The sequence below is a fragment of the Anguilla anguilla genome, chromosome 5 (genome assembly GCF_013347855.1).
Source record: "Anguilla anguilla isolate fAngAng1 chromosome 5, fAngAng1.pri, whole genome shotgun sequence".
Classification (NCBI taxonomy): Eukaryota; Metazoa; Chordata; class Actinopteri; order Anguilliformes; family Anguillidae; genus Anguilla; species Anguilla anguilla.
The window spans coordinates 48850866-48875320 of record NC_049205.1 but is presented as its reverse complement, the minus strand read 5'-3'; the positions used below and the strand labels follow the sequence as shown (position 1 = coordinate 48875320).

Sequence of the window (24455 nt, the reverse complement as noted above, 5' to 3'; positions counted from 1 at the left end):
TCAAAGTGCTGTTGTGTATGCATACTAAAATCCAGATTCACAATGACTTATAATAACAAGTTTATTTTTAGTGTGCATTTTAGGTGTACATTTTTAGTGTACTACAGAAATCCATCAAAAAATAAGATTAAATATAATATTTTAAAAAAATTAATAAAGTAATATATACACCTACTACCTCTGGAGGCATAAGGTCGCTGTACAGGCTGCTTTTGAGTTTCTTAAAGTGCATGTTCCTGCTTTGGACTGTAAACCCCCGGGTGCCCCTAGACCAGTTGTTGTTAAGCTGCAGGTAGTCAGAAACTTCTCTAAATATCTAAAATATCCTCCATCGCTGACAGAAACTGTTTGGGCCAATTGAAAATATACACTAAAACTCTTTAACTTTGGATAATTAACTCCTGTTTAGAGGCGCATAACGTCACATTCAGAATTGGCCTGCCCATTAGGCCATATAGGTGATCGCCTAGGGCCCTGGTGTAGTTAAGGAGCCCCTGTGCGGTGTTTGTACAATGTTTTTAAGGCCGTCATTAAGAAAATTGTGAATGGAACTGTAATGCAGATGTACCAAGGTTATTTGCAAGAGCAGAATGGGTTACTAAGGGAAAATTATGAGCCTGAAGAAGATGAGCAGTGGGCACCATACCACGATGCTCAGTACACAACTCTGTAAAACGGGTAAAAATCTCAGTGGTAGCTGGTAACCGGTCACTTACAAAACGAATGGAAGATCAAGGAGAATGCATGCTTATAATCAAATAATTGTTTTTTAATGTTAACAAAAGGGTGGAGGTGTGATAGAAAATTGTGATTTAATGGCGTTAAAAATGAAAAAAACTAAATTTTATGCATTATGTACTGTGCATGTTCTAAACTGTGCCTCTGTGTATGTGAATGTCTGCTTGTATTTTTAATGTAAAATCTGTTGCAACCACTATTTTCTGTTTCTCTGGTAAGCCCCCGCAGGTTCCCCTTAGGGAGAGGCGGCAGTACATCCCGCTCCTCTTTTATCACCAAGCCCAAACTTCATGCCAGCAGACTAGAGTCTGTGTGACCCACACAGCCTAGGGTAACAACATGTGAGTTGTGAAGTACTGGTGTGAAGGAACAAAGGAGTGTGTGGCCCTTAGAAAGTGTATAAATCGAACACGGACAGAAGCTTTTTTGAGATTCGCTTCTCAAGCTCCTGCGAGAGCTCTTGAACCGTGTCTCCTATCTGCAGATATAATAAAAAGTCTAGAGGTTTGAAGCAGTCTCTCAGTCTCTCTTCCTTAGATTAATAAACCGTGTTGATTTTCCACAACAATACTTATCCTTTTTATTATTTATTATTTTGGGGCTCAATTTAAAGATCTTGCATGGGGCCCCGCAGACTCATGGGCCGGCTCTGGTAACACTCCAACATGTCGCCCTATTCATTTTTGTCCTCCATCCTTAAATTTGGCCAGAGTGAGAGGCCCACAAAAATAACCTGTCATCAAACAAATCACATGCTGCAAGAAGTACCATAGACGTTGGTGGCCTGGATTCAATTTACATGTCGTTATAGCTTTTATGATTAAAGTGTTGTTCATTTAATTCTTTACTATGACAGATTGATTTATTTTAGTGATTAATACATTTCCCAAATTTTATTAATCAAAACTTGCATTTTATTATAAGTCAAAGGTGAATGCTGATTGAATTCAGGTCATTGACATGTTTTTTTTTGGCTGGAATGCAACAGCTGGCCCAGCCCCGCAAATGCGAATGTCTGTGACTGACTGAGTGAGTGACTGAGTGAGTGATGAAGTTACACCATTGGTCAGCCGAGTTATGAAGTCACACCATTGGTCGGCCGGATCACATGTGTTAGGTCCAGCCATATACTAGGTTTTAACCTGGTCTTGTTAAATGGAAAATAGCCTGCTCCTTTAAACAACCTTACCCATGTTCTTTTTTCTGTTCTTTGTCAGTATAAAGTAACATAATGACGTGACAGGCTGTGAAATTGCAACACAGGCAGCAATCTATCCTGGCTGGGGGTTATTTCAGAAAGAGTTCTAATTGGATAGACGCACAAACACACGTGTTGCTGTTAATCCGCCTAGTCTAAATGTGATACCCACCCCTTCTCTTTCAATCACAGCCGCTGACCAAGAACAGCAGTGTTCTCGGAGGAAATTTGAAAGTAATGTGAGTAGAGAAGTATCGGGAGCCAAAACAATATGAAAACTCACAGCTTCACGTTGTCCTTGCCACTTACCGCTGCTTATTTACTATTTGGCGTTATCTTCACAGTGAGCGGTGAGTCTGATTTTATTAAGTTTGCATTAGTTAATGCTTTGTAATACTGTAGCAAATCGGCTCGCCAGTATAGCTACATACAGTACGTCATTTTTCTGTACGCGGCTGTTTGTGTTGTTGCTGGGTGGTTGTCCGTGTTCATTGCACATGCTCCAAGATTTTCTTTATTATATAATTTTTCAAGAAAAGTCCATAGTCTCCGTTAAGTTTGCTTGCTTGTTTTGAAAATTTACGTAGAAAGCAAAAGGGCAGTTTTATACCATATACACTTGTTTTGTTTTACTGAACTTTGATAAAGTCATGCAGTACAGCACACATCTTAAATGTAACGGTGCCCTGCAGATCTGTATTTTGTGGATAAACTCTTTGGTTAAGTGGTGCAACTCTTAAATAATACGGCAATGCTGTGCTCGTTTTGTCCACGGCACAGGCTAGACTCGTTGTTTTGATTCTATCTGTGCTTTGTTTGCTTGTTTTCACTCGAATGTTCGCACGGCATCTGAATGAATGAAAAGCTCCTGTTTCCAGATCGCTGCAAAGACAATGTAGCCTTAAATATTGTACTGAATGAACGGTGGGCTAGTGAGCCGGGCACCGGGACAACTTCAGTCAACAAAACCTTTGGCTGGACAGCCAAATGAGGCCTTTCATGGAGTATTTTTTATCTTTACATTTCCAAATAGTAAAATGGCAAGAATGTACGAAAGTGATTACTTGTTTTAACAGCTTGCCGCCTTAATCAAATCACTATAATGCAGTATATTAACTGTATGTTGAGTACCTTAACGTCGCTTGCATTTTGTAGACAACCGTTTATGAGAGTGCAGTGTTTCAATGAAAGTAGATGATGTTTCTGAGGGGCTGTAAAAATAGCTGACCTCATTATAAATTTCATATTAACATAACAGTTGCTACAGCTATGTATGCCTAATAAAAAAAGTAAAGATAACTCCACCAAATGTTCCTGTATTTAAAGTTGTCTCCATCAACAGGCTTATCATAGAAACAAATGGGGCTGGTTTTGTCTTTCATCAGAATGCCAAGCTCAGTTTTATTGTAAAATGTATAAATTGGTCTGGGAAGAGCTGTTTCTTTGCATTGCCTTCAGCGCCTACTTAAAGTGTTCAAATTACGTGCTGCGTTTGGTAGACACGTTAGTCTCCTGTGACAAGATGGTGGGAAGATGCTTTCATGTTTCTTCACTTAGGCGGCACTAGTACAACGTGAATGCATTTATTTCAGACCATGGTATGGCCCCCGGCTTGTTTGTGGCAGACTGTCCAGTAAACGGATCACTTAAGGATGTCCTTGTTAATTGTGATACACGGCATTTTGGCTGTGTCTGTTTTTCATGTGCTGTCAAAGATTATGCTGTATCATTGGAGTTAACCATCTGGCAATCATCGTCTTTTGTTTGAATTTATGTGCGTGATTAGTTATGATTACAGTACTTTTAATGGCAACCCCTCCCAGTCCAGGCATATTGGTTTTGTCAGGCATCTTCGTAATTCATTGCTCGGTTCTGTTGTGAAATTATTTTATTGCCACTCTGTTTGTGCTTTGGTACATGTAGACTAACCTTTTTAAAAAAATATTTAGTGACTTTTCCAATATGGTTTCTATAGGACTGTTTCTAGTCATGGTCTGGTGCTTTTCTGGGAAACATAGCTACAACAGATGTCAGTGTTGAAACATTTGACATCTCTCCACTTGAGGTTACGCTGTGTGGAAAATCTCATAAGCCTCAGAGAGAAAGAGAATGTACTAAAATGTGAAGGATATGACATATCCTGTTATTGGGAACAATGAGCAGGCTAATTTTAATGTGTGATAATTAATTGATTGGTCATATCACCAGCGTTCTTCTTGGCTGCATTTATCAACTTGACATTATAATGTCCCCGTTTCCAGATGATTTAATGAGGTCCATTTTGCACTGTTGAGTAATATCACGGTTTGTGCTCCTTCAGCAATGTGGAAAACTTTCACTTCAGACCTTTTGTGTTTCTGGTTGTATTTTATTTATGTTTTCATGTGAAATCCTTTATTTGGAGAAGAAAAACAACAAATTCGGAAATTATTTGCTCCCTTTTATTTTTAGCAGCAAGTATCTCCGCTGCTTTGGGATTGTGCCTGAAGATTATAGAAATCTTGCCTGGAACCATTTCTCGAACCAATCCATGTGCCTGCTTATCACTTGGGTGGATTATTGTTTCAGCTGGGTTCACTGTGTGCTGTCATACTGTTCAATTGTTTTGTTGCCATGTAACACGGATAATTGGCCTTGAAATATGGAACATGGTCATTTACAGATCTTTCTGTGCAGTGCCCATATTTCACTCAGTTGTTTCTTCCATTTATGATAATTATAGTTCACCGATTTCTCAACTTGCCTGCAACTGAACCTTATTTTGAAAAAATCTGTTTTTGAAGTCTGTCAGTGCTTTGCCACCTAACTAATTTAAAGCCTTGGGAGTAGGAAAGTGTTCATATCATTACTGGTCCACACAGTTAGCTGTTGAATTCCCAAGTTAAGAAACCAATGCATTTTGGGTCAAATATCATTTTTCTTGTAGAGTTCTGGTTGCCATGGTGCATGGAGATTTCTCTCTTTCATTTAAATAATATTGGTTGTTTTTCATGCGGATAAAGGATTTTTGCTTTTCAAATCTCTTTGAGCTTCTCAGCACAAACATGTTGAGGAACCCTTTATGTCCGAGACTGAAATGGACAGGGTTTGCTCCAGGAAATTTAAAATAGAGGATTAATTTGTAAAATTAACTAATTAAAAACTGTATACACATTAAATTGAAGTTGCTTGAACAACTCTTGGATCCCGGGAATCAGCTCCACAAAGTTTCTTCCACTGTCCACATAGAATGCTAAATTCTGTGGTCTGTCTGTGGTCTAGAGTAGAATATGTCATATGGAAATATGTTATGAAGGTATGCCTATATGAATCTAAGGTTTGTGAACAATTCAGAATCAAATTTCTATCAAATTCATATTCTGTACAGTAGATAAAGTGGAATGATTTTTCCTCCAGTGCTTCTTAGACAATTCCAGTTATAATATCTCTGTATATGTGATACTGTGTCTCATTTGTAACTAGATTTTTTCCCCATATTTATAGTGAAATGCTAATGTCATGAGGTGTTAGCATAGTGTAATTAATGAGTTATGTATGATTCTTGTGTTTCTAAGATTCCTGTTGAAGTTCTTGTGAACACTGATGGTTTTGATTTGACCTTGATTCACAGTATTGTCAGTAGTTGCTTCACTGAGATTAGAGCGCAGCTGGAATTGCTATCAAAATAAATAGTCCAGCTGCAGTAACTGTAGCTGGGATTTAAACCTCGAGTTTAAACCACAAGGCCTCTGAAAACTCATCTCACAGCGAACTGCCCAATTTGTAGACCTAATAATCAAAGCACGTGGTGATTTAAGCCTCTGACGGGGTCATTGCAGTTCACACAGCGTGTTAGTCCTCTGTTGGTATTAGGTTAGGGACTGCCTCAGAGATTTGTCACAGTTCACTCAAAGTTTATGCTGAGGAGTGAGATGTGTTGGTGCAGTTCATAGTGTGGTTGAGTCTCAAGCCATATGTGATTTCCATACTGTGCTACTTTGTGAGCTGTGAAGGGATCTCTATCTGTTACCCCTCTTTGCTTTCTCCCTGTCTGAATAAAACAAATACGTGAAAGGAGGGTGAACTTTCCTCTCTCCATTTAAAAATAAAATAAAATAATAATAATAAAATAAAATAAATAAAAAAAGTTGTGGTATATCATAATGTCAGTTCAGTATATTTCACCTAAATCTATGCTCTCACAGTTCACCAGAAAGGCCTTTTTAAGGCCTTTTTAGATTTGTTTGGTGATGTTTTGATCTCCAGGCACATTAGCCTGTCCTTATTTTCTGAAGGTCCTCATAATTTCTTCTGACTCATGACGTGCAAAGCTGTTTTTGCACTTTTGAATTTGGATCAGGAAACGTACATATTGCATTACTCATCGGGAAGAGGATTCCACACCCTGTGTTCTTCCATTACTAATATGGTAAAATACAGTCCAGGAATTCTGACTTCCTGTTTAAAGAAATGACAAACACTCTCACAGAACATTAAACCTAACAATTTGATTGCCCCTGGGGTGATTTTTTTAATGGTGTTCTTAATCTGTTTTTCCCTTTTGTCTGTTGTCAAGGGATACTGTAGTATGTTTGACAACTGATTAATCCATCTCCACTTAAATTTTTCACTGTCAAATTTATATTCTAGCCATTTGTATGGAATGACTCCCTTAGCCAGCAAAAATGTGTATTCTATTTCTTGCTGGCAACAGATTTTTATTGTCTTTAGCTAAAAAAAAAATACATGTGGAAATACCAGTACAGGCTGGTTCACATCAAAATGTCATCTGATTTTGAATGCTTTCAGAAGAAAGTTTGTTAATGTGAACGAACTTAGCATGAAATACTGAGGCATTAAGAATGCCTGCTAATGTCTTCTGTAGTGTCTTGATATTAATTTTGTGAAATGTTGAGTTCAGAGTTAGTCATGCGCCTCATTATTATGGCCAAGTGAAATAACAGCCATTGTTAACCATTTTTTGAGGTGTAGTCTATTCAGTTGAGATTTCTTTGGAGAACTCACCTTCTTGTCTTGTCTGCTGCCAGTTTTTGTCTGAACAGTGCTTAAGGCAGAGCTGTCAAGACTTCAGTGTGAAGCTGGACTATGACAAAATGAACGGTGTTTCAAATGTGTTTTTTGTTCTACTTTCCTTAGACATGAAGCCAAATTGGTTGATGTGCAGTGTGTGTGATAAAAGCACTTGTAGCTCTCTAGCCTACACAGTGGTTATAAACAGCAGTGAAATGGCTCATATACAGTAGCATTACGAGTTAATTGCTGAAAAGACCTATGAGTGACAATATTTATAAACAAAACGTGTATCTCAGTTTGGTAAAAATTAAACTGCTGCATTTCTACCAAATCAGTTTAGTATCTAATAACCAACACAAAATACTGTAGACAACATGCTTTTAAGTTCTTAATGCCTCAGAAATGCCGGTGAAACACTCTTGTTCGGGCAGAAACATGTCGGTTAGTTGTCAGTCCAGTCCATTCATCAAAAGTATTAACCAAAGCTCTGGAACAACCTGCTGTTTTCTCTCTCATTGATTGCATAATGAAAATACATTTGTATTTGGGTGATTTGTGTTGGGTGAGTTGTGGGTGATTATACAAGGTGTGAGTCTGAGTCAGACTAGACTTGATTGAGCTGAGACAATTTGTATCCAATCTGTGGCTATGGTTTGGTTTAGTTGACATCACAAGTAAATTAATCCGTATTGTACAGGAATACCACAGAAGCGTTTTGATTATTTCTACTTGTATAATGAATGGGGCCATGTAAAATTTAACCACCTAACTGAAGTTCAAGAGATCACCTCGTTTGCGTTGTGGCCACATATACATATTTTGTAGTGTTAGTTTGATGTATGCAACAATCAACAAGACTTCTCACCCATAGTGTGGTATAAGATATTTTAAATATGCCAAACTTCAGAAACATAAATTATTAAATGTTTGTCACAGAGAAGATGAACATGGCCCTCAAAATATAATTTTTACAGTCAAGACCGTTTGAGTTTGAAATCATGGGATTAGCAACAATTGTGTCACTGGTGTTTCTACTGTTCCTGAGCACATTTAGTACGGAATCACGCTGTAGCGTAGTGACTGTCTGTGAACACATGCTACACTGAAAAAGCTGCAGTGTCATCTGGGAGGACACCCTTGAGTGTTTCCGTTCAGATGAAGTTTAAATTTCTGACAGATCTGGATGTTTTGCTCAGTTCATCTTTGAGAGCAATTGACCCCAGTTATATTTTCTCAGAATTAAGAGCCTGCTTTTTGAAGATGTGTGAATGAAGAGCTCTGAGACGTATAGGGTGTGCAGTCTACACCACAGTATATCTTAAAACCCATTAAAACCTACAAGAATTATAATACCAGCAAAATGATGGGCTAGGTTTCTATTTATATACTGTTTTTCCATTCCTATAACTCAAGACTTAGTGGGTTATGCCCTTGCTGGAAGCAAAACTGCCTGAGGAGATTTGGTTCTAAAAAGAGAACTATGGCTCAAAGCAAAACATCACAGCTTGGGTTTAATTAATCTGTGGTAAACATGACAATTAAACAATATCATTAAAGTCTATTTTTTGCATCTGAAAAAAGAAATTATGAAAATTATGTTCTCTGAAGTGTAAGACACTGCTAAAGGTTAAATCATCTTTAAAATCTGTGTTTTGGTGTATAAAAACAGTTTTTGATTCTGTGCATGAGCTGTTCCACCAAAATAAATTTTTGAAAGAAATTGTTGTGTTACAGGCATTATATAAATTTAAATGAAATTGTACTTTTTATTGTCTATGTTTTGAATACACTTTGAGTAGAACTGTGCTGAAAAGTTTTCCCTGGAGGCGTACCATGATGGCCTGTTTCTGTGTGGCTGAATGCACCATATGGTCGTGGTCACACTTAAAGCCGGGGAAACCAGCTGGCGAAACATATTGTGCCTGTCCTAATGGGAACATCTAGCATGAGTGGGTTTATCTCCCCAGTGTGCATTGATGGCTGTGCCCTCAACCTATACTGAAGAGGTCACACGGGAAAATCAGTCGTGGGTGAATTGAGCTATCCAGTACAGTATGTGGCACCTGACCAGTCTCACTGACCAGCATCTCTCAGACAGCTGACTGTAGTCTCTTATCACTTAGCCCTTATCATTTCCATGTGTGAAAGCCAGTGGGGTGTCAGCCACACCTGTTGGTGTCCACAGTGCGTGGTGCTCACCGATGAAACACAGTTTTTTTTTTTTTTTTTTTTTTTTTTCCCCCCCCCTCGATCCTTATATAATTTCTTGTATGAAAAAAAAAAAAAGAGACTCGCTCACCCTGTAAAGCAGCAGTACTGTACTGATTTCTCTGCCTTTTCAGGAGATACCTGTGAGGTGAACCGCTGCCACAATGGAGGGACGTGTGTGACCGGACCGGGGGAGAGCGCCTTCATCTGCATCTGCCCTGACGGTTTCGCCGGAGATACATGCAGCGCCAAGGAGAACGGTAAGGAGAAACCATACTTGATGCCGATTGGCTGGAAAGTTGTCAAGGAGCAGCAGCTCACAAATTTTACAATTGACGGCAGAAGTGGTCGAGGTGGCGCGTCATCCTGTTAACTGGAACAGTTCTCTTACGTCTCCAATGCTATTCCATTCAGGTCCCTGCAGCCCCAACCCCTGCAAGAACGATGGCAAGTGCGAGGTTGTCAGCCAATCGCGGCGTGGGGACGTCTTCAGCGAATACGTCTGCAAGTGTCCACCAGGCTTCGATGGCGTTCATTGCAAGAACAGTAAGAGCCCCGTCCATTTCTTCTCTTGACAGCTGTTCACAAAGTGATGGCTGGTTGTGCTTGCAATCACATCTGTGCAGCCCGCGGCTTAAAATGGTTGCCTGTTTCAGTTACGTAGCTTTTGCAGTCATGCGGTCCCTCCACGGTTAAATAAATAAGTAGGCTATCCTACAGGAGGAGATTTTTAAGGGCTCAGCAGTTCTCAGTGGAAAATTATTTGTATGCGAGCAAGGGCTGGATCTTGATTTACAATGGAAAAGAGAAACATTTGGCTTCACAGACTAATACTGGAGGCACTGTAAAGATAGGCCCATGTTCAGCATATAATGTTGCACCATAATGAAGACCATTTTATGTCTTTTTGTGTCATAATCCCTGTAATGTAGAGAGAGAGATACAGAAGTTCATCTGTCCGCAAAACTTATGAACTTAGTGTCAAGTTGTCTGCAAGGTCATATTCTGACCCACAGATGAGCCCAGTATTTATTTGGACAGTGTTGTACTACAACCAACTGATCAGTAAAATGATGTTACTTTGAGTTTGAGAAAATGCACGATAGGTCTTCATAATGACACTGTTGTTTTTGAAGTGCGATATCCATTTTTAAAGTTCATTTACATATGTGGTTGGCTTCATGTGCCGTATTGATCTGTGTGTGGGCTGTGCAGTGGCTCAGTAGCTCATCTGCCTGTAGTTAGTGTTCTGTGAACAGTGCTCTGCCTGTGGTGATCTTCTATGTGAACGCAGCGCTCTGCCTGTGGTGATCTTCTATGTGAACGCAGCGCTCTGCCTGTGGTGATCTTCTGTGTGAACGCAGCGCTCTGCCTGTGCTGATCTTCTGTGTGAACGCAGCGCTCTGCCTGTGCTGATCTTCTGTGTGAACGCAGCGCTCTGCCTGTGCTGATCTTCTGTGTGAACGCAGCGCTCTGCCTGTGCTGATCTTCTGTGTGAACGCAGCGCTCTGCCTGTGCTGATCTTCTATGTGAACGCAGCGCTCTGCCTGTGGTGATCTTCTATGTGAACACAGCGCTCTGCCTGTGGTGATCTTCTGTGTGAACGCAGCGCTCTGCCTGTGCTGATCTTCTGTGTGAACGCAGCGCTCTGCCTGTGCTGATCTTCTATGTGAACGCAGTGCTCTGCCTGTGCTGATCTTCTATGTGAACGCAGTGCTCTGCCTGTGCTGATCTTCTACTGAAAGCCGCTTGCTCAGCTCTGTGGAGCCGGAGCAGATGAAGCCTGTAATTGCCCCGGCGGGCAGATCAGCCCCCGTAGCAGGCACTGACACGCACATGCTGAGGAGGCCACAGGCCCTCTCCCTGCACACGCCCACCCCTCCTGGAGCTGCCCACCGACAGGAGGCCATCGAACCCTGTCCACCTACGGTGTACCGCTGATTTTCTCTTTGGGTGGGAAGTTAGTCGTTGACAGATGCATTAATTCTTTTCTGTTCATATGACGTTAGTAATGATGTTTTCTTGTACCTCATCCAAATCAGAGAAGAAGCTTTTCAATTTGGCACATGAAATCGGCATGGCTGCGCCATAGCGAGATCGTGAAATTGGTGCTGACAGGCCCTTAGCCTCTGCTGTGTTTACTTTGTGACTAAGAAGGATCCAAATCATCATTTTCACGGTTTTTGGCAGCCCTTTTAAAAAAAAAAAAATAAAATTTCTAGCTCCCCCTGTAAAGTTTGTAGCTCCATTGGGGAATTTGTCAGAGTCGGAAGAGCAGAACTCCGGAGAGTGTCTGTGACAATCCCGTGGGATGTGGTGGAGTGCTTGTTGATGGAGCCCTCTGCCCCAGAGAGGGCGGGGTCAGCTGGGCCTCCAATGCCACGGTTCCGCTCGCGGTCGCTGACTCACTCTGAAAAACGCTGAGTGACTCACGTCTGGCAGGAGTCCCTACCTGGCCTAAATGTGTCAGTCGCAACTTTTACATTCAGCACATTGAAATGAACACCCCTTCTTTTGTTTGCTGACAGTGTGGTAATTGTGGTTCTTTTTTCTCCCCCCCGTTTGTTTGGATCCGTGCAAGCTGACGAGGCAGGGAGGCAGTCCTGTGCATGCTATGGAAAGTTATTCCCCCTGTCCTGCACAGATGGCAGTCTGTACCCTGGTTTGTGAGTCATGTCTTCCGGGCAGCGCCAGGTCTTTTTATAGAGTCCATGGACCGCTGGCCTGCACTCTGCCACCAGGGCGCCCTCAGGTTGACTGGCCACATTCCTAGGGCTGCCGGTAATGAGAGATTCTAATGCTGGGTATGGAAATGGCAGTGGCAGTGTACTGCTCCTCCGCATGCTGTCAGGTTACGCCACGTTTCATTGTGCATTTAATTAGTCCGACTAATTCCTAATGAGTCTCCAAACAAATTAGCCTGTGTGTATGCATTCGTCCTTGTTGGGTTTACTCAGGCTAATTAGAGTAAATCTTGTTTAATCTCTGCTTTTAGTCACACTGGCTGGGCTGTATTTATCAGTGGAGCTGTTGCTCTATTGTTTTTGGTATCGCAGGCTGACTTCAAATTTAAGTATCGAGTTAAAATTTAAGCTCTGTGAGCATTTTTATCATTGCATTCCCTTTACTGCTTGCCCGCCTATTGTGTTGACCCAGTTTGTTATTGAGTGCAGTATGTGTGTACTGCTGTACTTAACTCTAATGCAGAATGTCTAGCCTGTTTTGTGAGAATAGCTAAATTTGTCAGCACAGATCTCAATTCTAAATAAGCTTGTGGGTGATCATGCTAGATCCTGCCCGAATAAACATTTTATGAACATCAACAAAATGTAGCAGAGCTGAAATTTGGGCTAGTGACCCACTAGGTCAGGCAGTGTAGTCTTCTTGCTTGCGAGCAGCTGTACTGTTCTGGAATAGTTTTCTGTTTTCCTCAACTCTTACAAGAACATTCTGTTGTCCTGCTGAGCAGGGACATCGCCACTGCGTTTCGTCATTTCCCTAATGCGAGCCATTAAATCTCCCTGGAGCTTCCCTTTCCTGTTCTAGTTTTCTTACTGCAGTCATTGTCATGCATGGCTGACAACAAAACTCCAGTGCTGGGGAAAGAAACCCACGTCCGGTTTAATTAAATCTCCCAGTCCAGCTGAATCCAGTGTTCAATGTATGCAAGATTCATATTTTCCAAACAGACTCTGTGAATAGCCACTATTTATTTTGTTGTTTTGAGCTGCCTCCAGCTGTTAAGGAAAATGTATCCATAAAGGCGAAACATTGTGTCTCAGCACGCGGTGTCGCACAAGGCCATCACGCTATGCTGTGGTGTCACAGGGTGTGGCTTCCTCCCTTTAACGCCCCCAGTTCACACTGCCGGTCCCGCCTCTGGGGAACAGCAGAAGGTGCAGACAAAGCGCTTCTGGCGCTGGGATGACACCCCTCTAAACAACAACAACTCTGACCTCAATTAAGCAGATTATGCGCCTGATGAAGTATGGTGTTTATGTGTGTGCGGCCGCGAGGGCATGGCGGTTTGGACCGCCATCCAATCCTCTTAATAGCACAGGGAGAGGTTGCAAAACAACCACAGACGGAGCAGGGGTCGAACCCGTGTCTGTCTTTTAGATTACAGCCTTGGCTCGTCTCCTGGGGAGGGGGGGGGGGGCACCATTAGTCTGTGATAATCAGGGTGTCCACAGGTGTAATGCACTGAGCCTGTTAGAACCTTTATAGCACAAGCAGAGCAACAGGGTTTTGGCCTTACCTGTCAGCGCAGCCTGAGGATGTGTTCAGTTGTGCCATCTGAACTGTGGAAACCATCTGTCTGTAAACAGATGCCTGTAATTGTAATAATTTAGGTCACAGACTGTGTGGACTACATCCATAGTGTAAAAGAGCTTTCATTCCAGTTTTTCTGAACTTTTTAAATATACTGGCTATTAAGCTATTAAAAGTGGCCAGTCTAACCAATTTAACCCCTATTCATTGTTTTTTTTTTTTGTTGACAATGTATCAAACAGACTTCTCAGATAAGGTTTGTCATTTTTTCCATGAAAATGTTTTCCCTAAACTGCCCAGTGGAGTTTCTTTAGTGTGGGTGCACTGAATTTATTTATTTTGGCTGCTTCTTGATGTGCTTATCCTTTTCACATGAGTCATTTCAAAATTATGACAAGGAATTGCGGTGAGAATATCCATCTGTATGTTGAAGGCAAGTGTGCCACTCAGTGGAGATTTTGGGAAGTGTAGCGAATTGGCTCGGATTGAGTTTCTAGAGGCAAGGAATAGTTTTCATTCTCAAACTAAAGTGTTTTAAATTCAGTTACATGTGTGTATATATGGCTGTTTCCACTATTCAACAGATCATTTGATTTCCAATTGATAAGGATTGCAGCAGAATCTTTCACAAGTCATTTGCACATTTCCTGTGTCTATGTAGGTGGCAGAAACGGACTCAAACAGACTCAGTCAATTCCAGTAAGGACACGGGGCCACACCTGCCTTCCTTGAGGTCTTAATGATCTAAATTAGGAAGGATTTTGGTGTCTACAGTTGCCAGGTGCCATGTGGTTAAATCTGTCTGGCTTTAATTCCTCCATTGGATCACTTCCGGTCAACACACACACACACACACACACACATACACACACGTACACGTACACGTACACACGCACTCTCTCTTCCCTCTGAATCAGTCTCTGACATACAGCTGGACATGCATTTGACACAGGTACAGGCTTACTGCCATAATACCTATAGAGAGCTAAAGAGAAATCCCTGGACTCTAACTTTCTGTGTGCTCCTTGCCAGTTATTTTATAAGTTTGTATTACTTATTCCTCACAGGGAAAATGTGATTATTCATTTTCTGTATTTTGTAGCTTTACAGAAAGGCCATACATTAATGTGAACTATTTCTTTCCAGCCATAGCCGTTGGTCAATAGCTGCATTTATGCTATTAATAATCATGAACTCACGCGCAGCCCCTGAATCCCGCCCCATGCATGTTGTCCTTGGCCTTGAGTGAAGCTCCTCCCACTCTGATATCACGGCTGCCATGTGGGAGCAGGTTTACGGGCCCGAGCCGCCACCCTCAGCACCTCCCCGTGCTGACCTGCCAGCGCACAGACTCCGCTCTGTCTCCCTCCCCGCTGGGCCCCCCGGCCCCAGCAGTGTGAGCGGGGCAGAGCACCTGCGGCCGGCGCAGCAGGAGACAGTCGCAGTATTGTGGGCCTCCGGACTTCAGTCGTTAAGCTAATTAACCGGCCCACATGCCGGAGCTACAGCGTCTGCTGGCAGGCTCGGTGCGCCGGCCACGCCCGCTAGGTCAGTTAACCCTCTCCTGCGGGGAGCCAGAACAGCAGGCCACAAAGAAAGCCGTTTCACAGTGGACTGGCAGTGCAGAGCTGGGCGTGCTGGGTCTAAGGTGGAACCCCTGCGACCCTTGCGTGAATAATCACTCAAATTTTATGGGATGCAGGGCCCTGGCTAAGGCCTTTAGTTATGCTTGTAAATGCTAACATTTGAGCATATGGAAGCAGTTGTAAGCCTGTTCATTTTGGTTTTCTTCAACTGATTTTTTTTTCATGAAAACCGTTTTGAATTGTGGCAGGGTGTGCAAGTGTTTTCAGAGTTTGAGAGAAGCCTTTCTGGAAAGTGCTCGCTATGTTGAGATGCACGTTATTTACATGATGTCTGACTGCACAAATGGATCACAGAATTTTACATGCAGTTTTTTACATGTAGTTTTGCACATTATAATTGGAAACAGACCACTTTGGCGGTTGTTTTTAATGACCGATTGTTTCAGCGGACTCGGTGTAGTGAGTGAGCTCTTATGTCTGCTTGCAGACGTGAATGACTGTGCTGGCCAACCTTGCAAAAACGGAGGGGAGTGCCGAGATCTGGACGGCGATTACTCCTGCAGGTGCCCCTCGCCCTATGTTGGGAAGCGGTGCCAACTGCGTGAGTATCTGCCACACGCAGCCCCTCGAGAGCCCGGGAAACTGGTTCCCTCTGTAAATTAAGTATTCATTTTATGGGTGGGTAGTGGTACAGGCAAAGAACTGCGCTAGTACAAAATCTCACGAGGCAAATCGGCTCTTTTGTGGAAGAACGTAAATATACAGCCAATACTGCTGTGCTAATACTTCAGCAGAAATGTTTTTCCTGAATTAAATGTACACTCATGGACAAAAAAATGTATTACAAAATATAGATTTTAGGTAGTAATTTAGGTTTTAGGTAATAACCTCAAATGCAGAACTTTAACCTCAAAAAGAAGGAAGTGGTGGAGGTGGTTCTCAAAAGCCCTGATTTATCCTATATGGTTAGTGGTAGATGGTTGAAAGGTGTGTGACTGAGGGACCTCGAGGTGGACCTGAGGCCACCTTTGACTCTGTCTCCCAGGGTGCATCTCTTTGCTGGGGATGGAAGGGGGTGGGATTGCTCAGTCTCAGATCTCCGCCTCCTCTGTGCACTATGGAATCCTGGGGCTGCAGCGCTGGGGCCCTGAGCTCGCCCGTCTCAACAACAACGGCATCGTCAACGCCTGGACTTCTGCCACTCATGACAAAAACCCCTGGATCGAGGTGACACCTCTCATTAGGCCCGCATTTTCTTTGGTTCTAATTTTGATTGCCAGTAAAACCTCAGGTGATGTGCGATTATGTATATACGGAGAATCCATTAAAAGTATTACTTCTGTTGAGCTGAAGAGTTCTTAAGCTGGTTTGAATGGAGTCATGAGTCATGTGGGTTTGGGCAACCAGGCGTAAATCAGAATGTTTTTTAAATGGGGTTTGTAATCCTGGGATTTTGTTGAATGGAATTGGTCGTGATTGGAGCACCCAGGGTGGTGAAGAGGTTAACTGTTTGTGAATGAGGTTAACTGAGGTTCTCTGTTTGTGAATAAAAATGAGGGATACTGCTGCCTGTTTTCTCTGTAAATCACTGCTTGAAATCCTTCCTTCCTGTGTATTCTCAGATCAACATGCAGGGAAAGATGAGAATCACAGGCATCATTACGCAGGGAGCCAGTCGCTTAGGCACTCCCGAGTTCATCAAGGCCTTCAAGGTGGCGTCCAGCCTCGACGGCAAGACCTATACTGTCTACAAAGAAGAGGGACAGAGGAAGGACAAGGTGAGACACAAATGATTCTGGAAAGAAGCAATTTTGAAACCGTTCAGATGCATCTGAGCATTATAATTACATTGTCTGGAAATCAAATCACTTAAACTTGCAAAGTTGCAATGCATTACACGCTGTGATTCTGAGAAGATTATTTCTGGTGTGTAATTTTTATATTGTTCACACTGCATCAATCTCGGCAATGTGATTGAAGAACTTAGCTCAACTGCAGATGGCCTATCTACAAATAGTCTGAAATGAAGTACTAATCACATTCCGGTCTTTTACAGTAGGTTTGTGTGGCAGTATTGCAGTGCGGCCGCTGAGTGTTTTTTGTACCCGATGTTTCGCAGGTGTTTGTCGGGAACGTGGATAACGACGGCACCAAGACCAACATGTTCGACCCGCCCATCGTGGCGCAGTACGTCCGCGTCGTCCCGGTGGTGTGCCGCAAGGCCTGCACGCTGCGCATGGAGCTGGTCGGCTGCGAGCTCAACGGTAAACAGCCGTCTGCGCGGCACACGGGGCCTCTGACATCACCGGTGCGGCTCTGGGGAGCCATTACAAGGCCGCGAAACATAAACAAAGGCAGAGTATATAGATGGTCCTACGAACAGGTGTTGTCAACAGTGTAAGAGCCAGCTCCTTTGTGTGTGCAGGCTGTGTCCAACCGACTTCATACGGTTTACTTCTAAGGACAGCCAAAGGTGCCCGTTAATTGAGATAAAGAGGCCGTGACATGACTTACAGGAATGTGAGCTGGTGTTGGTGGGGGGTTCTGGTGATTAGTAGGGAGGTTTAATGCAATTTATTGCTCTGGATTGCATTCCTTCAGTTGAAAGTAGCTGGATGAATCCATTGGTCAGAATGACAGTTTTCGTAATCTGAAACCAGGTGTGGGGTACTGCCATTGTACCCTTGAGATGTAGTTAACCTTTGCTTCAGTCAGAAGGTCCAGCTGAAGAAGTGGATAGTATGTTAGAATGTGAAGTTGCTCTCTCTGGATTGAGACATCTGTTTAGCAAATCATGTAATGTAATTTAAGTTAATTCCCTGGGTTCCCTTCCTGTGGACTGTAGCCACTCTACTATGGCTGGAATTCTTGCTTGTAAAATAGTTTTTTTCTGGTCTAAGTTTTGTTTATCTTTGCAGTTAGTTTGGCTGATATATACTGAACCCTTGTCTCAAAATTTGATGTATGTATTTCATGGTGTGTTTTAAGTATGTGTGGGGTTGTTTGAGCAATCAGAACTCCATTCTGCAAACCTAGACCCTGGCTGTTCTCTCCCAGTCACTTATACGAGCCAGCTGGCTATACTAGCATCCAGTGATTTTCATAGTGTAGAAATACATCTGTATACATAGCTCCTCTTGGCATTTTACCATGATGGTATCTGAGCATACTGTGTCAATCAGTTTGTGGTCTCTGCATGGTGGTTTTTTTCCAGTACAGTTCCTTCTTGCATTTGCGCATCATTTTCGGTTTCCTATTAGTTCTGGTTCAGTTGTTTTTTTTAAGCATTTATAAATAAGGATGTTAGCACTATTCACTAGCTGCATGGTAACATATTGCTGTATAGCTCTGTATGTGAATTAGGCTTTCTGGGGGCAGCAGAGAATGATTCCTAAGGATTAAGAACTATGTGGGAGGGATCAGGGGTGAAGAGTGGGTCGTGCCAATTTTGCATTCCCCACATTACAGCTTCTCTTTGTGTTGACACATTACATTCCTTTTCACAGAGGCACTCGTAGTGCTTGAGACCCATCGCTAATGTTAGCTCAGTTCACCCCCCCCCCCCCCCCATAGAGTAAGGTCAGAATTTTTATTGCAGTGATAGAGAACCTCAATGGCTATAGGTTTGAAAAGGGAATGGCACACAAGCATTTATTATAAAGCAGTGACTGGGACAGAAGCTGTTGTGGTACATGATTGTAGTTGTATTTGTATTTGCATTTGTATTTTGAGTTATTCAAAGAAGGAAAAGCAAGGGGTTGAATGGCTTAATTTAATGCATAAACATATATTTGTGCATCCATATACAATACAGGTAGTGATATATCACTAATCATTCCACCTCCTCACAGGTGAATATCAGTGAAAAGCGTTGCCATTATTTGGCATGTCGTGTCTCTCATTGTTCACAGGCCAAAGGACCAACCCCTTCAACTGCCCATTCTCCAAGGGTTCCCTAACATTACATTGCAAAAATTCTGGTTACATTTAATGTCCTTAATGACAGAAATGTCTTTTTGTTTCACTGATTGTTTAGGTATGTTATAAATTTGCCTTGGCCCTTGCCAGCATACTGGCAGCACCCAAATTCAATGCGAAAGAAGAGCAAGGTCATATTTAGCTTCGGTTAGACCACAGAGTACATGGTATTTGCCACGGTTTCCTATGGCGTGCACAATGGGAGCGGATCACGATTCACAGCACTGACTTTACAGTGCAGTGCGCCTGGCCACGTTTCATGGCTCTGCCCGCTGCTGCTCCGCCCGCTGCTGCTCTGCCCGCCGTGCCACTGTCTAAGCTGCCATGCCACAGTGCCCCTTGTTCGCTACCCTGTGTCTCGCGTCTTATTTTCGTACATTTGTTTTGTTTTTGTCCGTTTTTGTCCTGTGTTTGCTTACGCCAGTGCTCGCCCTGTGTCTATCACTCTTCTCTCTGCTGTCTTGTTCACAGTGTATTTAAACACGGCAGGTTGCTCTGAGCCCCTGGGCATGAAATCCCGTCTGACCTCAGACGGGCAGCTCTCGGCCTCCAGCGCCTTCCGCACCTGGGGCATCGACTCCTTCACCTGGCACCCCCACTTTGCCCGCCTGGACAAGCAGGGCAAGACCAACGCCTGGACCGCGGCCAGCAACAACCGCTCCGAGTGGCTGCAGGTACGGAGCTGTGTTCTGCCCCTGGCCTGGGGGTTCAGCTTTGGGTCAAGTAAGGATCTCGCTTTCAATTGAGTCGTAACTCATTTTCAGTATCCAACAGGGAAGTTCACACCTAACTCTGTGTTCAGTTAGATATTCCTGATATGCTTGTGTGAATAACCCCGCATGAGATGGGTGGGATGAAATGGATGAAATGTAGAAGACTGTTTCTTTCTCCTTCATAGTCACCTTAGCTTTTCCCTCTCTTGCGTGGTGGGCAGGTTGACTTGGAGTCCCCTAAGCGCCTCACTGGCATCATCACGCAGGGTGCCAAGGACTTTGGCACAGTGCAGTTTGTGTCTGCCTTCAAAGTAGCGTACAGTGATGACGGCCATTCCTGGAGCATATTCAAGGACGAGAAAACCAAGAGAGACAAGGTCAGTGTTTCACAATTTAATACTCCCGTACTTGACAGGTGCTTTAGTACTCTGTCCAAAATGTACATTTTTGTGCTGTGCTACCATCCAGGTTTGGCACAAGGTCTTGGGCTGCATTCTTTTGTAGGAGTGATCCAGTCCTTTTTAGGGCCTAAGCAAGGGGCTCCACCTCATGATTCAAAACTTTTTTTTGCTGTGCCCTGAGATGCGCAGTAGTTTGCCAACTGTGTGTGCTGGTTATATGTTCTAAAAGAGGTCTGCGCATGCCAGCTGTGGTTATGTATCTGTGTATTGCCACATTCATTCTTTTAAGAGAAAAAAATCGGGGGGGGGGGGGGGGCGGAGAGGGTTACCATTTGTTCAGGTTCTATTTGGAGACATTTATTGATTTTGTTGGTTGTGCTGTAGCAATGATTGTTTTTGTTTTTGTTGGTATACATTTGTGGGTATAAAAACATTGTCCTTGATTCTGGCCAGTCTTAGGACCTGGACACCCATTTCCCCTTCCCTCCATTGCTAGAGAGATCAGACCAGCGCACAGGCCTCTTTTGGTAAATGAAAATGTCGAATGTCGAACATAGAACCAGTCGCATTACAGTCGTCATTCGCAAGCACAGGAGATGTAGCCGCGCCCCTCCACAGTGGCCGGTTGTGTGTTGGAGTGGATTGCTCAGCCAGACCCTCGCTCTTGTCTGATTTAACTTTGTTGTGGTTTCGGTGTTTTACAGATATTCCAAGGCAACATTGACAACAACGCGCATAAAAAGAACGCGTTTGACCCCCCTTTCTACGCGCGCTTCGTGCGCATTCTCCCCTGGGACTGGCACGAGCGCATCACTCTACGCATGGAGCTCCTCGGCTGCGACGATTAAAGCCCCTCCCCCTCAGCCTCTCACTTCGCCCCGCCCCCCTCTCTGAGCTCCACCTACCTGCCATGCCTGCATTGCCTTGTCTGTAGCTACAGGGGGAAGCAATACCCTGCAAAACTCTTAATACCTTGGTGTGGTTGTGTTGGCTGAACACCTTAGTTGATTTGCCCTCTGAGGATCGTCATACTCAATCTGTAATTCAGTGGTAAATAATAAGCATGCAGTGAATATTGTGACCGCATAAATCTCATACTCTGTGGACTTGACCCCATTCCTACGCCTAGCTTTTTGCCTGTGTTAAAAATCCATTACTTCATGCTTATCGACATTGCAGAGCTCTGCAAGATAGATGTGTTTTTTGAAAATTTGTATTTTGTCATATTAATATGATGGTTTTACGATGCGTAGTTTATTGGTGTGGATAGTCTTTCAAGCTTATTTGAATTATGAAACTTATTTCGATCTGGTTTTTTTATGATTCTCATGGAAGTTAAAAAGATAAAGATCTTGAATTATTCCACCAAATGAATCTACTCAGGTTTAGACAAATTAATTGGCTATCTTCTGATGTTTTTACTGTCTTGGGTTGGGTAGAGACCAGACACTACTGCTAATTCTTAACATTGTGAAAAACTGCATGTTTTTTCTTTTTTGAAGATTAACTCTTGAAACTGTTGGTTTATAGTATGATTAGCCTATGTAATAGTATAGTTTTCTTGGATGCTGTTGAAAGAATTGCTTTATTTCTTGAAGAAAAATGCAATGAATATATTTTGTGATTGATTGTGGTCCTACAGGTTCTATATTTGTAAAATGATTTCATATCTCTCAGTGCTAGAACATCTTAAATTGAGTTAGTATTTTCAGCATAATAGATGATGGATAAATCCAAAATATAATTTACTTGGTATTATATAAATTTATTTATAGACAGTGTAAGAATTTTTATTCTTTCTTGAGTAAAATGATGTGGGTCCATTTTGTGATTGTTGTCACAAACACACTACTTTTAAAAGGAATCTTAAAGGTTTGTGTTAACTGAGAACTGGCTTTATCCACAGTGCATTTACTCAGTATTACATGGACCAATCCACCCCTATTTATCGAGGAGAACTGCACATTTGCCATTAAAATGTAATCTTTTCTTTCTTTGATCTAAAAGCTGAGGTGTGATTGATACCAGATCAATCTTTCTTTGCAGCAGCAGGATAAAAATACCTATGAGTGATTAATGAAAGCTAGAAATGATCTTGCACAGTGTGCAAGTGTTTTTTTTTTTTTTCCTACCAGAGAGTAGTACCTCTGAGGGAAAAAAAACCCTTTCATACCCTGTCCCAAGCACAAAAGCTCAAGCTGTTCAGCTTGCTCATCCCTACATTCCCAGCCTTTGTTCTTCCGAGGATCCACCAGTTCCAACTTGCTTGGCATGCTGGGACGCTGGTGGGATGTCACTTTGCCAGCACAGTGTTTGACCCCAGTGCTCCTCTGTTTCTGAGAAACTGTGATTCCCTGGAAGTCACACTCCTCCATCACTGTGCGTACCAAACTCACCTTTTACCCCACTGAATTAGCAGAGGTGCAGTCCATACATTCTGATTCCTCATGACTGTAGCCAAAATAAGTTGACTGCCAAATGAAAAATATTTTCTGAAGTTGCATGAAATCGCATACAATGCTTTGTCCAGTAGTTTGCTTCATAGTTAAATATGAAAATGCCCTTGCATACATAATCACATTTGGGAATGTGCAATACATTAGTGAGCATTAAAAGTTTATTTTGGGCATATGCTAGTGAAATAAAAAGAACAGATGGTAAAATGTGGACTATATTTCACTGAAATGCAAGTAACAGTCACCAGAAGCATACCGATTATTCCATGAGAGACATTGTAACATATTTATAAATGTTGTGGAGACTGTCATTGAAGACTTTATTTTAGTGTTTTCCAAAGAGTGTATGTACTGTGTAACCTTGTAATATTCCAGTTTTAACTTTGCAGTTCACATTGTGCAAAAGTGTAACATTATTTTGACCATTGTTAGCAATGCAACAATTGTGTTTCTTTTATTTGGTTTTCCTAGTTTCATTTGGTTAATAAAACATGTTCACCGGTGTAGAATAAAAAAATACAACCCTTCTAATAGATAATAATGGCTGGATTTTGTTTTGCATTCTCATGGTTGTGAAGAAAATAAATCCATTATGTTGTGTGTTTTAAAGTGAATTGCTAAATAAAAACACTGAGTAAGTTGATTCACCTTGTTATTCTATATCAAGTACGCCTAAAGCTACAGCGTGTTGCCTATGACACTGTCTCAGACTTTCTAGTATGCTGAATGTAGTTGAACAAACTATGTTGCATTCAACAGTATGGAGATAAAATAAAAAGAATTGTAATCATCGATAGAATTTCATTAATTTATGCTTGTCATTTTCTCTACAGAATCATTTTTGTGCTCCACATCTCTTCGACTTGGCTACGATTTCAAATCTGAGCAGTCTTTGTATGATTGTCCTCCACACTACCTCACAAGTAACTTTTATGTGGCCCTGTGTGTTCAGACACATTGCATTACACGATGCCACGCAGGCACAAAATGAAGAGATGTATGCAGGGAGAGTAACATGGGAAAAAGACTTGAGTGCAACGATATCTGAACTGGGTATCAACACACATTGTCTCCTGTAGAGAATCTGAGCTGAATCAGAATGGAATACTACATACTGTATGACAAATTGGCCTTTGAAAATGTCCATCCTTCCGTCCATCCATCCATTTTCTCAACCTGCCTATTCCTGGTCAGGGTCGTAGAGGTTGGGGGCTGGCGGCTATCCCAGCATGCAGTGGGCAAGAGTCAGGAATGCACCCTGGATAGGTTGTCAACCCATCGCAGGGCCCATACACAATTCACTTACTCATTCATATCTACAGGCAATTTGGAGTCTCCAAATGCCCTACTGCATGTCTTTAGACTGTGTGAGGAAACCCACACTAAGTGAGGAAATGTGAACTCCACACAGAAAGGGCCTCGGTTGGCATTTGAACTTGATACCTTCTTGCTGTGAGGTGACAGTGCTATTCACTGGAGAACCCCCATTTGAAAAGATTTGTCTCCTTGTGCTTTTTTTGGCATTTTATACAAAAGAAATTGTGTCACAAAGTCAAATTAGATCAGTGTCACATGGTCATGGTGGTCTAAATGTATCCTTTGGAAGAATTAAGGATAGCTGGGGGTTTCCCAATCTCATGACATTAAATGACTTGCAGGATGCTTCAATCTACTGTCTGCATGACGAATGTTTTTCTGCTCAAGCTCACGTCAGACGTCCGCACTGACCATAGGGTTAACACTCAGATCTGGGGTTCTGCCAGTCCATTTAGAAATAGCCACGCCAGTCTGGTCACATGGTCCTTTGATGTCATTGTTCCCGGGCAGCATGGCAGGATGCAGACCGAGAGCATGTGTCCCCATCGCTTGATAAGGAAAGCAGACTCCTCAAA

General features: G+C 42.5%; 1 protein-coding gene across 2 annotated transcripts; it reads left to right on the top strand.

Moving 5' to 3' along the window:
• The first annotated feature begins 1993 nt into the window (after nt 1–1993).
• LOC118228307 (lactadherin-like) lies at nt 1994–23206 on the top strand. 2 transcript variants are annotated; one of them, XM_035419747.1, is made up of 10 exons: nt 1994–2286; nt 9292–9417; nt 9572–9703; nt 15503–15616; nt 16061–16242; nt 16638–16793; nt 17135–17279; nt 19465–19667; nt 19928–20083; nt 20812–23206. In XM_035419747.1, exons 1-10 carry the CDS (start codon nt 2208–2210, stop codon nt 20953–20955), a joined length of 1437 nt encoding a protein of 478 aa, XP_035275638.1. In that variant the 5' UTR covers nt 1994–2207; the 3' UTR covers nt 20956–23206. The 2 variants fall into 2 exon arrangements, with proteins under 2 accessions (XP_035275638.1, XP_035275639.1); XM_035419748.1 differs by having other exon boundaries at nt 1997–2286; nt 19483–19667.
• Nucleotides 23207–24455: the final 1249 nt, after the last annotated feature.

Bases quoted from the DNA above. Each gene is read 5' to 3' on its own strand.
- LOC118228307 (XM_035419747.1), top strand. From the start codon at position 2,208: ATGAAAACTCACAGCTTCACGTTGTCCTTGCCACTTACCGCTGCTTAT. The intron at 2,287-9,291 runs GTGAGTCTGATT...CTGCCTTTTCAG, and splicing joins CGTTATCTTCACAGTGAGCG to GAGATACCTGTGAGGTGAAC. The intron at 16,794-17,134 runs GTGAGACACAAA...GATGTTTCGCAG, and splicing joins AGGGACAGAGGAAGGACAAG to GTGTTTGTCGGGAACGTGGA.